The sequence below is a fragment of the Acyrthosiphon pisum genome, chromosome A2 (assembly GCF_005508785.2).
Source record: "Acyrthosiphon pisum isolate AL4f chromosome A2, pea_aphid_22Mar2018_4r6ur, whole genome shotgun sequence".
Classification (NCBI taxonomy): Eukaryota; Metazoa; Arthropoda; class Insecta; order Hemiptera; family Aphididae; genus Acyrthosiphon; species Acyrthosiphon pisum.
The window spans coordinates 84499749-84515127 of NC_042495.1; the positions used below are offsets into that span (position 1 = coordinate 84499749).

The following is a 15379-nucleotide window of genomic DNA, read 5'->3' on the forward strand; positions in this document are numbered from 1 at the left end:
GAAGTTAAGCAAGCGAAACGATCGAACAATTTTGATCCGCCAATTTATTAATAATCTGTACACTGTCGTTTATGTACAAATTTTTTTATAAAAACCTATGATTTGAGTTCAAATTTCGCCCCCCCCCTGGAAGAAGAGCTGAATACGCCCCTGTTTTCTCTTAAAAACCTGAACTTTTTAAGAACGTGTTGACAAACAAAAACAAAAAAGTAATAGGTATTAAAGAAAAAAATACATAAATTCTGTAAAACCAATTATATTTTTATCACTTAAAGCTCAGACTCAATAGAATTCTAGTTTAAAACACGTTTGTGTAGATATGAAACTACCCTCATTCTTTAACTATTACCAGCGTTTCTGAAAACTTTCAATTTTTTTCAAATGATTTATAGTCAATGCAACCATTTTTCGTTTAGGAAATTGCAACATCAATTATCATCCTACATTTTGATAGACGAATCCAGATGTTTATAAGCTTGCATACGCTGTACATACCAATTAATTTTTTGAACCATTTTCAATTTTGATTTTTATATTCGATTAAATATAAAACTTCTATAAAAAGAAAAATGTTATTTTATTTGCATAGTAGGTATAGGTCGGTACCTACTAACCTATATTTCAATTTTGAGCAAATACATACATTTTACTTTCGATCCCAAGTTAAAAATATCATATCGAACTGAGTTTATGACAAATAATATAGGTAAATCCGATAAATTGAACACCAATATAACATAGTTCAAATGATCTTGAGCCTTGATCAATTGCAGTATTGTAGGTACGTAAAAACTATATCATATTGTGTACATTTTATTCCGTTAGTAGATACCTACGATAAATTTGTTTATTTGATATACCATATACGTGTCGGTTTCCTTGATGTTTTCTTGGCCATAAAAGTACTAAATATGACTGTAGTAAAAAGTATAAAATAGGTACTTAGCCACTTAGGTACCTAGTGTATAATAAAGATCATTAGCTTAAAAATATATACATAAATTGTATGGCATATTGTTAATAGCCATAATGTATATACATCTTATAATATTTTGATATGGCTTAATCGAGAAATATTTTTATTATGTGTCAATTATGTTAATTAAATATTGTCAGTAAATAAATAAAAAATAATTTATTGATGAAATAACTTTTTTATGATTCAGTAAGTTTATTATCAAATAAATATATCTTTTTTTAAATAGTTTCTACTCATAATAGTTACAATTTTCAATTGACAACTCAAATATTCGTATAATATGTAAATATGCACCAAAAATAATCAAAAATAATATATTTCATTTAATATTTATAATAAATATATTGTAAGTAAATGTTTTAAAGGACCTTTGGAAGATAGTATACAAGTGACAATAAAGATACATATATATATTAATATATTTTAAGTAATTTAAAATGTTATGTTTTCTAAACCTATAAGCATTAACTTTTTATGTTAAAACTGTTATTTTTTTCTATAGTTTTAATTTTAAACGTTTTACTATTGCAACTATCGATGAATATTCCTATTTTGATGATTTCACGTAGACTATAAAAGACAATTGTCGAAGTGCAAATATTTTAAAATGTCTATTACTTTTCATTGAAACTGTGAAGAATATACTGTATAGCTCTAATTTGTTATATATAGACATACACCTATAGTACATTACATACATTTTATAATATTTTCGTATTAATATCAATAACTATTAGTATTTATTGATTTTTTTTTTATCATCAATAAAATGAATTCTTTGTTTACAATGGGTAGGTACTTAAAACATTTATAACTATGAATTTATATTATAATTTATTCCACTAAAGTTGTAATAAATTGAATTGATAATTCCACTCGAATTTGATATTCGCAAGTTATTACCCATAGGTTCAGTGTTTAGTTATCTATTTTTTTTTTTTTGTCAAAAAACTAAAACCAAATGCAAATTAAATGATCGAGTGTTTAGATAGGTAGTGCTTACATTTAATAACAAAACAAATATAAAGTTTACTTAAATAAGTTTCAAAGGTATGCTGCTGGCTATATTGAGTTTGTTTTCATTATTAATCCTTGTTTGATTATTTTTAATAATCCATTATTCAAAATACTTTTAATCGTAATTTTATGTTAATTTTCGGCGTGATTATTATTATTTCAGAATAATATAGACAATATAGTACCTTAATATTTAGTTTTGTGACACATATTAATATTATTAAACCCTAATTTAGTAATTGATTCACGATCGAAACTACTGTCATGCGAGTAACAAATACTGCAGTACCTATACAATAATGCACCATTCACGTGTATTATTTTGATACTGATAATTAGAGAGCCTTAATAAATATTTTTTATATTAAGGCTCTCTACTGATAAGTATTTAAATACTAATACAGTAATATTGTTGATTTACAACTAATGGAGTGATTCATAATGAAACGGAAATTATGCCTCCCGGTGAATATTTTATGATATAATATATATAATATATTATATTAATGTAAATTACAGTGTTATGTGAGTAGTTCCGGTTCATGTGTCTGGAATTAGTGGAATCGTCATAAAAAGGGTTGTATGACAGTAACACGTAACACAGTAACAGTAACAAGTAAAACATGGGCAATATTTCAACGAAGTATCAAGAAGAAAAATATATTAAAACCTTTGAATTTAGGCAGGGCCGTATTTACAATTTTTGCGCCCTGGGTCAACAATATTTGTACGCCCCCCCCCCCAAAAAAAAAAAAAAAAATAATTAATCCGTTTTTTAATCGTTTGGTTATTTTCGATTTTCTGTGTAAAACCACATTGGGTAGCCTTCAGAATTAAACAATCTTGTTGAAAAACCATACCTGTAACATAAGTATATTATACTATATATTCAATATATATTATACACGAGTTTCTCCGTTTAGCATTAAAGTAGTGTTACGCGCATGCGTATAAACGTAAAATCGCAAACTTTGGATAGCTATAACTTCCAAAATAATGGTTTCCGTAAAAAATTTTAACAGTTTCGAAATCAGCGTTGAAAAACATGTCTTTCAAATTTTAAATTCGTAATGGGCGTGGTAAAGTGCATTTTAGCCTAAAAAAAAATTACAAAAATTAGTAGTTATCATTGATTGACAAATCAATTGAATGACGTCAAACGGCCGTATCATAGTCATGCAATGCAAAAAATCCAAGTATAGGTACTCAGGCAAATTCTTACCAAAAAAAATGTTATCCATATAATATACACCAGCGCCTGACGTACCGCCCCCCTAAATGTGTCAAAAATTGGCCACCCGGGGCAACAGTATACCCTGTAGCTCCCCCTTAAATACAGCCCTGAATTTAGGTACAAGACACGTATCATGGTCGTTATCAACATAATGTTTGAAATGTATTCGAAAATGTGATCTCTGAGCTAGATCAGCTCTTTAATAGTTACACGAAAAGCTATTAATCAGAATATAATATCATTAGCCATGAAAATGACAAATTCTGTTTTTTACCAATAGCCCGCGGCTTAGTGCACTTTCTTATGCAACTACGTCCTCGTAATGTTTCGTATGATTGCAGTTGCAGCTTTGATCTGAATTTATTGTTTTTGATTCGATATATTATTATTTAGTCAAGAGTAAAAAATAAAAACAATATGCCAAGAGGCCCAATAGTTTTAGTAAATAGGATTTTGCCTATTCTGGGTTTTCGAAAGCATGATTAATTTTTATGTTTGTGATGTATTATAATATTTTGTTTCTTATCTACATTAAGTGTACTCATACTTATAACCTAACTAGATGAGTTTACATTTCAAAATACTTTATAACTACACTTTTGATACCGTTTCAAAATTTTTAGGTGATTAATGTTATTAATATTTCAATGTTTTATCTCATATTCATATAATAAAAAATGTAATAAATCTCTTGTAAGTGCGTCCAACAGTAAGGAAAAATAATTTGAACAAATTCAAAAGATTACATGCTAGGTAGAGGTACCTACGTATTTTCTAGTTTGATTTCATAATAATATTTAGTTATAATTTCTCAAGGGCAAAGTTAGATAGGTACCTAATGAATTTGCAGTTTTATCAACAAAATAAAAAAATGACTATATATTGTAATGTGTATGAGTATATTATGGTTTTTAATCTCAATATTTTAAAATGACTAATATGTTATATTATGTTTTAATGACAATTTATTAAAAAGACTTTGTCAAATTATATATTTAGTATATAATAAATTAGTGGGACAGCAAAATGAACAGTATGCAATACTCTATATTACATTATGTATAACAGCATCTAATGAACAGTGATTTATGACTGTTTACCCGAGTAAAAGATGTTTTATAAAATTTGAATAGATAGTAATTTGTATTATTATATTTAATTTTGAATCGAAAGGAATAATATTATGATAAATCGGTGAACTAGAAAAACGGGTTTAAGTTGAACTAATACTATATACTATAATATTTAGGTATACCAACACTGGTATTATTTAGAGGACGCAGTGGCGGTCAAATGATTTTGTCATGGGGAGGGATGAGGCTGATTTTATAACATGGACTTTGATCAATAAAAACTTAACTGAATGATTATAGATTGATTTATTAATTAAAAACATAAACTATAATGTTAATTAATAATTAAAAACTGTATCTAAATCAGTTTTTCTTTGACAGTTCATCTAATATTTCACTTGGGGGTTATATTTACAACCCCACGACACGAAGTCATTATGGCCAAGCCATTGAGACGACTGTAGAATAATAGAATAGTTAAATATTATGTACCAGCCACTAGGTACCTATAAGTATTAAAATTGATATCAAAATATGTGTTGTCTTCGTCTTACAAACGTACAACACGGCAAATCTTAGGCACCAACTTTCAGAATGATCCATTTCACTTTGTTATTTTTAACATCATTACATTTAAAAGGAAGTATATTATCTATGGCCACACTACAATATAATTTATGATTTAAAAATGTTCATAACTTGCTTTAACATTAAAATATCAAAACAACCGACGCGTGGTGCTCTAGATCAGCGTTCTTCAATCTTCGGTACGCATACCACTAGTGGTACGTGCATGGAATGCTCGTAGGTGGTACGCTAAGAAAATCTCCCTGCGTGAAAAAAATGAAATGGATCATTATATTTACAATAAATATTATTTGATTTATTTGATATTAATAATAATATAAATAACAATTGTATATATTTAATTTAATTTGTATGCATATAAATAATGCTTATAATTTTGTAGTTCCTAATAAAATAAATTTTCCTACATTTAAAATAACGTATTCAATTTTGGTAAGGAAAAAAAACGTTATTTGGTCAAGTGGTACATGGAAATAGCCAAAATGTATAGGTGGTACTCGGATATAAAAGGTTGAGAACTGCTGCTCTAGATAATATTATAGTACAATTATACCTTTAATTTTGATCTAACGTCAATTTACTCTAATATTAAAGAGTTAAAATGGTTTATTTTGTTACCTGTTTACTCAAAAATATTTTTTGAAATTAGATAAGTTTTTAACTTTTGTTTTGTTATTTGTACGATACCAAATAACAGTAAGATATAAGACGTGTAAGAGTGTCCTGCTGTTAGAGTCATTGCGATTCAAAGATATTATAATACTAGGTATCAAATACGCATGTTGCACTCTGCTGCAGTCTTGTGAAAATTTAAAAAAACTATTGTTTATATTATGTTTTAGATCATGCATTTAGGATTTTTCATGATAGCTACAGTATTGGATTTTTTTGAATTGATGCCAAAGTCTGTCATTATCGGAAAACTGGTCAACAAAATTCGAGAGATGAATGACTTCTTTTTCATGACTGTGATGCTGCCAATATCTATAGTAAATATGTTTTTTTTTCTAGCGATTAGAAATTAAATTAATGTAGGTATTATAAATAAATAATAATTGTTAATGGCTTGGCTTGAAGCGTTGGCTGCTACCATTCGCGGAATGTGACTGACAGTAAGTAACAACCCGCTACTGCTAGCTCCCGGATGGGTGACCACTCGGATCGTAGTAGTAAAAACCTTGCCACACATATACGTGTTTGCTTACCTACCGTTACAGCCGTTACAACACCTTACCATGTACTAACCTTTCCAACCATAGTTCATAATCCCCTTCAACAACTAATGGACAGTCTTCGGTCTTAAGTTCAATAAAAAAATAATAATAAAAAAAAAAATTATTGATATATATTTTCATTGATTTTATATGTACTCATATTATGCCTCTTTATATATACTGGGCTCTTATCCATAATTGTTATAAAAACAAATATTTTATAACAATATTATATCTAATAAAAATTAACAGTGCATACTAATTACTCCCCTGAACAGGGAAAAAATAGTTTATTAATATTGAGTCCTGGGTACAAACGAAAAATATTATACCAGTTGAGTCCTAGAATTATTTTGAGTAAAATATATAATTAAGATTTATAAATAATAATTTCTTTATTCGAGGCCATAAACGCAACAATTTGATACGTGATTGTACCTCATCTGGCCGAATAACTTACTAATACCGTTTATATAAAAACAAAATACAAATTATAATCTCTAACTTATGGCTACCATGTATAAACGAATAAAAATTTTCGATTTGCATTGTGAATCTCAAAATCTTCTTTGAATTAGCAAAACATATTTAAGGATTTAAAATTAAACGTTTTAATTCTTCTCGAAATGGCGAATTTAAAATTGCCTATATTAAGCCCCTTCAATAGCTTGTGTGTGTCGAGCTCTTAATACCAAGATGACTTATTATTTTATTATACTATATAGGTTATTATTTGTATACTATATATATTTTTTTAATTTTACTGAATGTTATGTACTATACATGTTTTTACTTAATAGTTAATATAATTTAATGTCCACATAAAACATCCATTCAGAAAATATTAAAAATACATTTCAGAAACTTTTAAAATTTAAATAAGTTATAAATAAACAGTGAAACATATGGTACACAGCATATAGGCATATAAGTAAATTACGTATTAAATTAAAATTAAGTTATTTTAAATATACTGTTTAAATTTTAAACAATTTATTTTGTTTAAAACATCGTTTTAAACAGAAAAAACAGTTAAAAACAAAAAATACACTAACTCTCGTACTAGTGCAACTACACCAGGTGTCGGCAATCCGCAGCCCTTTTATAGATCTATAATATGGCCCTTAATTAAAATTTATAATTTACTTAAAAATAGACATTATATTAAATCTCGAATTAAGATAGTACGGACTGGAAACAGTGAATTAAAACGTTGTTTGTTCGCAGATACCTATTTAAAAGCTAAAAATAATTATGAATTCAAATAAAGTAAATTTGAAATGACCGTACATTTTTGTTTGTAACAAAATAAGGTACCTATTCAAACTGTGGCCCGTAAAAAATGTGTATATAACTTTTTACCCATTGACATCAAAAAGGTTACCAACTGCTGTTATATTAGACCAATTATGGTTTACACCTCGGTTTACACGTTATTTGTATAATATTATGTTACAGTGCGTGTGTAGCGGATTTTGGTCAGCATGGGTATTATTTAACGACATTATTTATCCATCAGCTGTAAACAATGTCGTACCTGTATTTATCAATCACGTGTCACATACGACTCCTATTTTTGTTGTGTTTATTGAATTGTGTCTCTGTTACCATGCATCGCCGAGAGTGAAACCGGCCATTGCCAGTCTCGTCACCGTTGAAACTATTTACCTATCTACGTAAGCAACTGTCTATAATATGTTAATATATTATTACTGTCGAGTCTCAATAACTCGAAGCTCCAGGGGAATAAAAAAAATTCACTTTATGCATTTTTCGAGTTAATGTTATATATAGGTACTTCAAATACAAGTACGCAACTTAAAAAAACACTTGAAGAAGAGAGAAAAAAAAATTTTAGTTATTGAAGTTCGTGTAATCGAGGTTTGAGTTATCGATACTCGACTGTATATTTTAATTTATAATGCTATAAGAGTAATGTAGTAAGTATATATTTAAATACGTATATACAAAGTACAAACCAATATAATAGAGGATGAAGCGATGAACTGTTGGTTAAACTAGACATTTTGAACCTCTGAGTATCGCCGAAGAACAAAAATTTAAAAAAAAAAATTATATATACTAAAGCCAGAAGTTTTTAAACTTTTTTTTGCGTACCATTCGTGTGTATTACGAATCAGTTATGTACCGCTCATGGCTAAAAATAAAACTATTCAAAATGTCAAAATAAAAATAAAAAATATTATACAAAAGAAACTCGATTAACCGTCACTGTCGGGACCGGGACAGTGACGGTTATCCGAGCATAAGATGGTTAACAAAAATTCAGCAGTACACGTATATATATTACAACGTGTGTACTTACTACTTATATATATTTTCATACAAAAATAATATAAACAATATTATACGTATTATAATACATACAAAATTACACAAAATAATCGGTCATCTTCTTTTGTTTCTTCGAAAATTGAGCTTTTTGTGCGGCAATGTTCCGTATTTTACGGAGAAGTAAAACCTGCCGTTTTATTGGATGATGACGGATAACAGGGAGTGATAGTTAATCGAGTTTCTACTGTATAATATTATGTATAAAAATAATGATTTAGGTACAGTATTTACTAGTAACTATATATTTACACAAAAGCACAAAACATAAAATCAAATATTATGTCCGTTACAAATTAAACGTCAGAAAAATTAATATTTTTAGCGCCTCCCACGTACGGTGGTAAGCGTACCATTGTTTGAGAACCACTTCAACAATACTACCTGTAACTCACAACAGAATACCGGGATACATCTAGTATTAATTGCTACAATTAACGGAAAGTCGAATGCTGTAGGAATAGATCTAAATAATTCCTCTTTGGTTAATTGAGAATATGTCTATATTGTATATATTATGTTATTTTGTTTTTCATTGAGTGATATATTGACAATATCAAATTACATAATATTATAGATAACGTAGAAGTATAACCAGTAGGTAACGATGCATAAATGATAATAAAAAGACTATGATCAAATACTATAGTTGATACGCTGGGGAGTTCTATATTGTTGAGTAGATTAGCGGCGATGATGAATTTGACTGAGGCTGAAATAGAGTTGGTATCCTGCAGGTTGTCAATAATATGTTGTATTACCTTTTGTAGTGGTTTAACTTTGGTACGATAATATTGTGTTACGTCTTACTGCGAATGATATATATTAAAAAAACGCAGAAGCTTATCATACCGTCCTTCAAAATGTAAACATATTCGAAATAAAGTTTTACTTAAAATACTATCGTAGATGTAGGAATAAGTTTAAAAATATTGTTCATTTTTTTTAATGGGAACGAAAGCGATTATTTAGTATTTAATGACTAATAAGGGGCAACTATTCGCAATATAACATACACACGTTACCACAAAAACATAAAATCCATTCGACGAATAGATGATATACTTCTCTTAGGTGATGTAGTTCAGTAGAATTCAGTTTTTGAGTATTTCACATGACTCAATTGAATGATTTTTTTTTTTATTTGTTTTAGAATTTGTCCGATTTCAATTAATTTGTTTATTTAAATTTTCAGTTGATTTCACAATAATTTCCAATTATTTTAACTTAAAACTTACTTCGTGAAAATTCTCCAAATCTTGAAGAGTTTTTTTGTAAGAGATTGTCCTCTTTCTAATAAATTGATTTGAATCGGTTTTATGACAACTTCAGTTAGTGACGGTGCGTTTTAGTATTTTTTTCAGGAAATACGAAGCTGTTTACGTTCCCCTTGATAAAAATTACGTTTTTAGAAATGTTTTTTTATATTTTATTCTTGATCAATGTCAATGTCATTGGCAAGGATTATTGACGTCTATAATAATTATGTTGGCGTTTTTTCGAATTACGTCGTACGCACTTAGGCTTGTGACCAAATGATTATTCGCTGTGCTTACTTGGACAATATCGTGTCTGATGTTGCGGTGTTACACTTAATCCCTGGAAAATCGGTGTGAGTTTAAATCTGTTCATAAAAAAAAAAAAAATATTAAAATTAAAAACTCCATCTAATACAATCACGGACAGGGACAGCTCCAGGGATGGGGCTAGAGGCACCCCCTGTCATCGCCATTAAAGACATATTTTTTCTCAAATTGTTTTTACAATTCCTTGGATCATACGTATGTTGTAATACAATAATTGTCCCCCCCCCCCCCCCCCGAAATATTTTCACTAGATCCATGCCTGATCACGGATAAGGTGAACATGATATAATTTATATTTATAAACAATATTATATGTATTATATTATAGTTATTAGTGTTACAGATATAATAATATAATTGTTTTGAATGTCATCAGGATGATCATGTTGCGAATTCAACACGGCAGATGGGTGTACTTACTGATCGACATTTACGTAAACACGATTCCAAAATTTATCTTTGTGTTTTCGTTCCTTAGTTACATCGTACCTATTATCTTCTTGGTCAGTTGTCTCAGATTGAATAACTATATCTGGGGTGAGTTCGTTACAGTCTATTTTCTGCATACCTACTACTCTTTTGTAGTACTGTCATCGAGTCTCGATAACTCGAATCTTGAGGAAAATGAAAATACTTTTTACCTCGGTATTTTTCGAGTTATTTACCTCGAACACGACACAGAAACACTTCAGGTGGAAAGAAAACAATTCGAGTTATTGAGGTTCGACACAAAATATTTTAAGTACAATATGACCACCATACATTTTCATTCAGTGTTTTTTTTACTGCATTTAAATTTAAAATTTTTCAAAAATGAGTTTAATATGCCCTTCATGCAGTATAAAAACCAGAATGAAATTCGTAGTCATGCGTTCAAAATATGTTATGTTATCTTTATCGTTGGAGACACATGCTTATACATTTAGAGAAAGATAGGCTCATAATTCACACACATATATGGAGTAACTACGATAACTTTGCACTCAAACGTTTTGTTTTTCATTTTAGGTTTAAAAACTAGCGGACGCATTTCCAAAGACGTTTCTTTCCAACGTAATAAAAAAATTACGTGAAGAGGAGCTCCCTTACACGTGGTCTTGCTGAAATTTTATGTGGGAGAATTTTCATATTGTGTATAATAATATTAAAGTGTAAAAACTAAAAATGCACATTATATTATTGTAATAATTTTATTTTTACATAATTAGCAAATGCCCTTCCAGATTACACAACACGATTATATTATTATCTGCTGTCTCGAACAAGAAATTTAAAACGTATAATACATAACACATTTTATTATGTTACATGCGTATTCCTTCCTATTTTTTTCTTTTGAAAATTCAACAAGCATATTTAATTTAGTAGGTACTTACATATTATAGATATATTATATAACTTACATTTTATGGATAATTCATCTAATGGTCTCAAATGTGATTTTTTATTTAAATTTATTTTATACAACTATATATTTATATGTAACTGCATTAACTGTCCATACATTTCTATCATTAGCTAAAACAAAAACAATGTACATCACGATTATTAATATAAAGTTGAAAATGTTATCTCTGTAGAATCCGTGTTTTTTTCGAATAAGAAATTTAACTATATTAATATAAATATAAATTTAACCTACCTATATTTACACGTTATTTATTTATTTGTTACCTACCTATTTGTTAATAACATCATGGTATGGCCGTAAAGGGGTTGTCCAATAATTGAAACACTACTATTATGAAGACGACAATATATTGCTTTAAGAGAAAATATTGAAATAATGAAAGTGTTAATGTAAAGTATAAGTATAAGTATAAGTTAAAATAAAGTATAATACAAATAAATTATGGTAATTTTAGATCTTTACTAAGATTTTTATCAATGGCTGATTTTATTTTAGATAAACATTTAAAAAACGCTATTTCTTTTACAACTTATACTAGTTCCAAGGTTCAAAATGAGATTATTAACATTTGCGGTGATTTAATAGAAGAAAAAATACTAACAAATATAAAAAATACAAGATATTTACAAGACGTATCTCGATCGAGATATCGACGTATCTCTAGTCGACTAGAACAAATGTCGTTTCATGAGCAAGTATTAAAATATCTATATAATAATATGTAACATTGATTATTGTACATTTTTTATGAACCCGCATTTTTGTGTATCTACGTGCCTGAACCTATATAATATATATTTATAGTTTTAATAAATGTTTTGTTTATTTACTAATTACCTACGTCCTATATCATTATTCTTAATAGCTGTGTATTCATTGCATAGATGTATCATATTATGTATATGATATATAACCAGGGTTGGAACGTATAATACAGTACAGTATATAAAACACGTATTATACGTACGTATAAAACGTACAGTTTAAAACACCTTAATTTTATACGTTTTATAATAAATAAAAGTCTTTTTTTTACTGGATTGAACAGCTTTTATCAAGTTATAAATGTATAATAATAAATAATAATTGTCATATTTTGTGATAATTTTTTCAATTTTTTTATATTAATTACTAAGTACCATTTAGTTCATTTTTATTTTGTCTTAATAAACTACATTAATATTAATAATTATTATTTTATAATAAAAAAAAGAAGACATTTGTGATAATTAAATAATTTGTTATATTAATAAAAATATATATATATTTTTTTGTTATAACTTAAAATTACAAAAAAAGAAATTTGTATTGTCTTTAATTGTATTCTAAATTTAAGGAAAGTGAGTATTTCTTAGTCGTTATTTAGTTTTATACGTTTTATACTTTTATACGTGGGGTATTATATCTATTTACGTGGCTATATATTATGTTGGTGAAGTTTAGCCGTTTAGGAATCACTAAAATTCTATATGGGTGGAAACTCATATAATATACCTATTATAGAACTACGAAATACCTGATCATCGTCGGATAGACAACTGAAACTACAGATGTATTAACGTTTTTACGACAGACATGTATAGGGAGTAGGATATTCGTTTATTTTGGGAGGCTGCAACTGCGCTAGTACCGATAAATTATTATTATTTTGTGTGTGGAAGTCGGTATATTATACCTAACCTCTGGCGTAAAACGGACATTATGGTCATCATGATATATTATAACGGTGGAGGTTCACTTATTGGCGCGAAAAACGGAAAAACCCACATGACACCACGGATTATGTGTCGTGGGAGGGTATAATGTGTGGCCCGCGGAATTTCAGTACACATAATGAACGCGCTCTCGACAGTCGCAGTGGACGCGCCGTCGGTACTTTTTGCGGTAAAAAACAACGGCGGGACGACTTGCAATACGTCAATACTATACCGCCGATTCGGCAGGCACCGAAAGTCCGAACATCGATTTCAAACGACTCTGCGCCGTCGCCAAAACCGGCCGTCAGAGTGTCGTTACATTATCGTACCTCATCCAATTGACGTAATTCCGTCGGATTTCAGCTGCTGCAGGTGCGCGAAATACCTCTCGTCGGTCCGATAATCACAATAATCAAGACAAATTATAAGTCATAATATTTAATAAGCCAATCAGAACAGCTTAGCTAGCGTAGGTACGCTATATCTTTTTGTATAATTTGCAGATTATCTACTGCAGCAAACGTCAAAATCTCATTATTTTGAACACTGCACCTACTATAGTATGTCTGTTTTAGGTGTAGTAGGTACTGTAGTAGGTAGGTATAGGTATGAAATAACGCAGTGCGACTTTTAAGAACAAAATATTAACAATTGAAACTAGATTAACAGATTGTATGATAAGTTATATTGCATTAGATAATAAAACTAACAAGATAGGTATTTACGATTAAAATTAATTTGACAGATGATAAAATACATTTTAAATTATAATATGAGATATAAAAGTTGGCCAGATACGAAAAGTTATAAATTATTATTGGCTACCGACATCGTCCGTACTAGAGGAGCATTTTTTGCTAAATTAGTTCGATTTACTGGTAAGTGAAATAACCCCTGATGTCTGGTGTGTTACCAAGAGCACGAATGTCGGTTTGTTCTAACAACCTGGTTCCTGAGTGCTTGGTCGGTGGCTCCCTCAATTAAAGTCAATCGAAAACTGGAGAAATAGTTCGGATAACGATTTAAATCTGAATATCATTTTGCAGATAGAGCAGTAATCGTGTGGTGGATGGAAAATATTTAGCCGGTAACAAGCGAAGCTCAGAAAACAGTTATAGACCGCATGACCTTATCATGTCACCTATAACAGGTATAAGGAAACTATAAGCGGGACCGTATTCCGATAACGTCCTTACTATAGCGAAGTATATAGCGCCGAAAGACATTCAAAGGAATCAAAGTTGACTTATAGTCAGATTGCAGCAGGTGCGCAGAACTTTCATCGGTCCAATAAATAAGACAAATTAAGTCATATAAATTATAATATTTAAAGCCGATCAGAGCTTCGCTCGCGTGCACATGTGTACTATATTTTTGTATTTGATTACATAGTGCAAATATCATAATCTATATGCTATAAACATTGTATGTCTGTTTTATAGGTACTACCCAACCCACATAATATACTATAAAAATACTTAAATACAATATTTCTATTGGGTGGATAAAAATGTTATTTTTTTTTAAATTTAGTCTATCGCCTATACCTAGTGTCCTAGTGTATATACTATACAGCCTATAACAATAATGGTCACCAACTGGCTGACCGCCGATACATTTTTTATGGACCCTGATGGTCGCCTAATTATTATATGATATAGTTCTTACATTTGTATAATATAATAATGAATATAAAAATTTTCAATTAAGTGGAAAAACTAATTCCGATAAGTTGACCGATACATTATTAATATATCAGTATTAACAATACTAATTGTTAATGTGTGAAATAAGTCATTGAAAGTGTTTTGGACCACGAGGAATTTTGGCAAATTTCAAAACGGACTTCCATAGAAATTATTTGGTGACCCCGGGTCTATAATATGATAATGACATGGTTATAATATATTGATAAGTGATGACAAAATTATTACATAACGTTTTTTTTTTTTTATTTGTTCAGCATTGTGTAATGTTTTGTCAAAAACTCAAAAAAATTCAACGAATCAATGCAATTTTATTTAAACCTATAGGTTTAAATATGTTCGGATTCAGCGGGTGCATATAAGCAGGTATATAGGTATATAGGTGCTTATAAGAATCTGCTTCATATTATCTAATACCAGAAGATGCCACTTACAATTGTAAGTGCACGCCCGTAATTACGCCACTGCCGTATTTTGGGCCACGGACGACGCTCATCTATAATTATTGTGACAAGACTGCTG

General features: G+C 29.1%; 1 protein-coding gene across 1 annotated transcript in view; it reads left to right on the forward strand.

Moving 5' to 3' along the window:
• Positions 1-11694, forward strand: part of LOC100569154 (androgen-dependent TFPI-regulating protein) — a 15938-nt gene extending 4244 nt beyond the window's left edge. Inside the window, exons 2-5 of the mRNA XM_003244911.3 lie at positions 5734-5880; positions 7564-7781; positions 10420-10580; positions 11052-11694. Of these exons, the coding sequence (XP_003244959.1) occupies positions 5734-5880; positions 7564-7781; positions 10420-10580; positions 11052-11116 (591 nt within the window). The 3' untranslated portion in view covers positions 11117-11694. The remainder of the gene's footprint in view (positions 1-5733; positions 5881-7563; positions 7782-10419; positions 10581-11051) is intronic.
• Positions 11695-15379: the final 3685 nt, after the last annotated feature.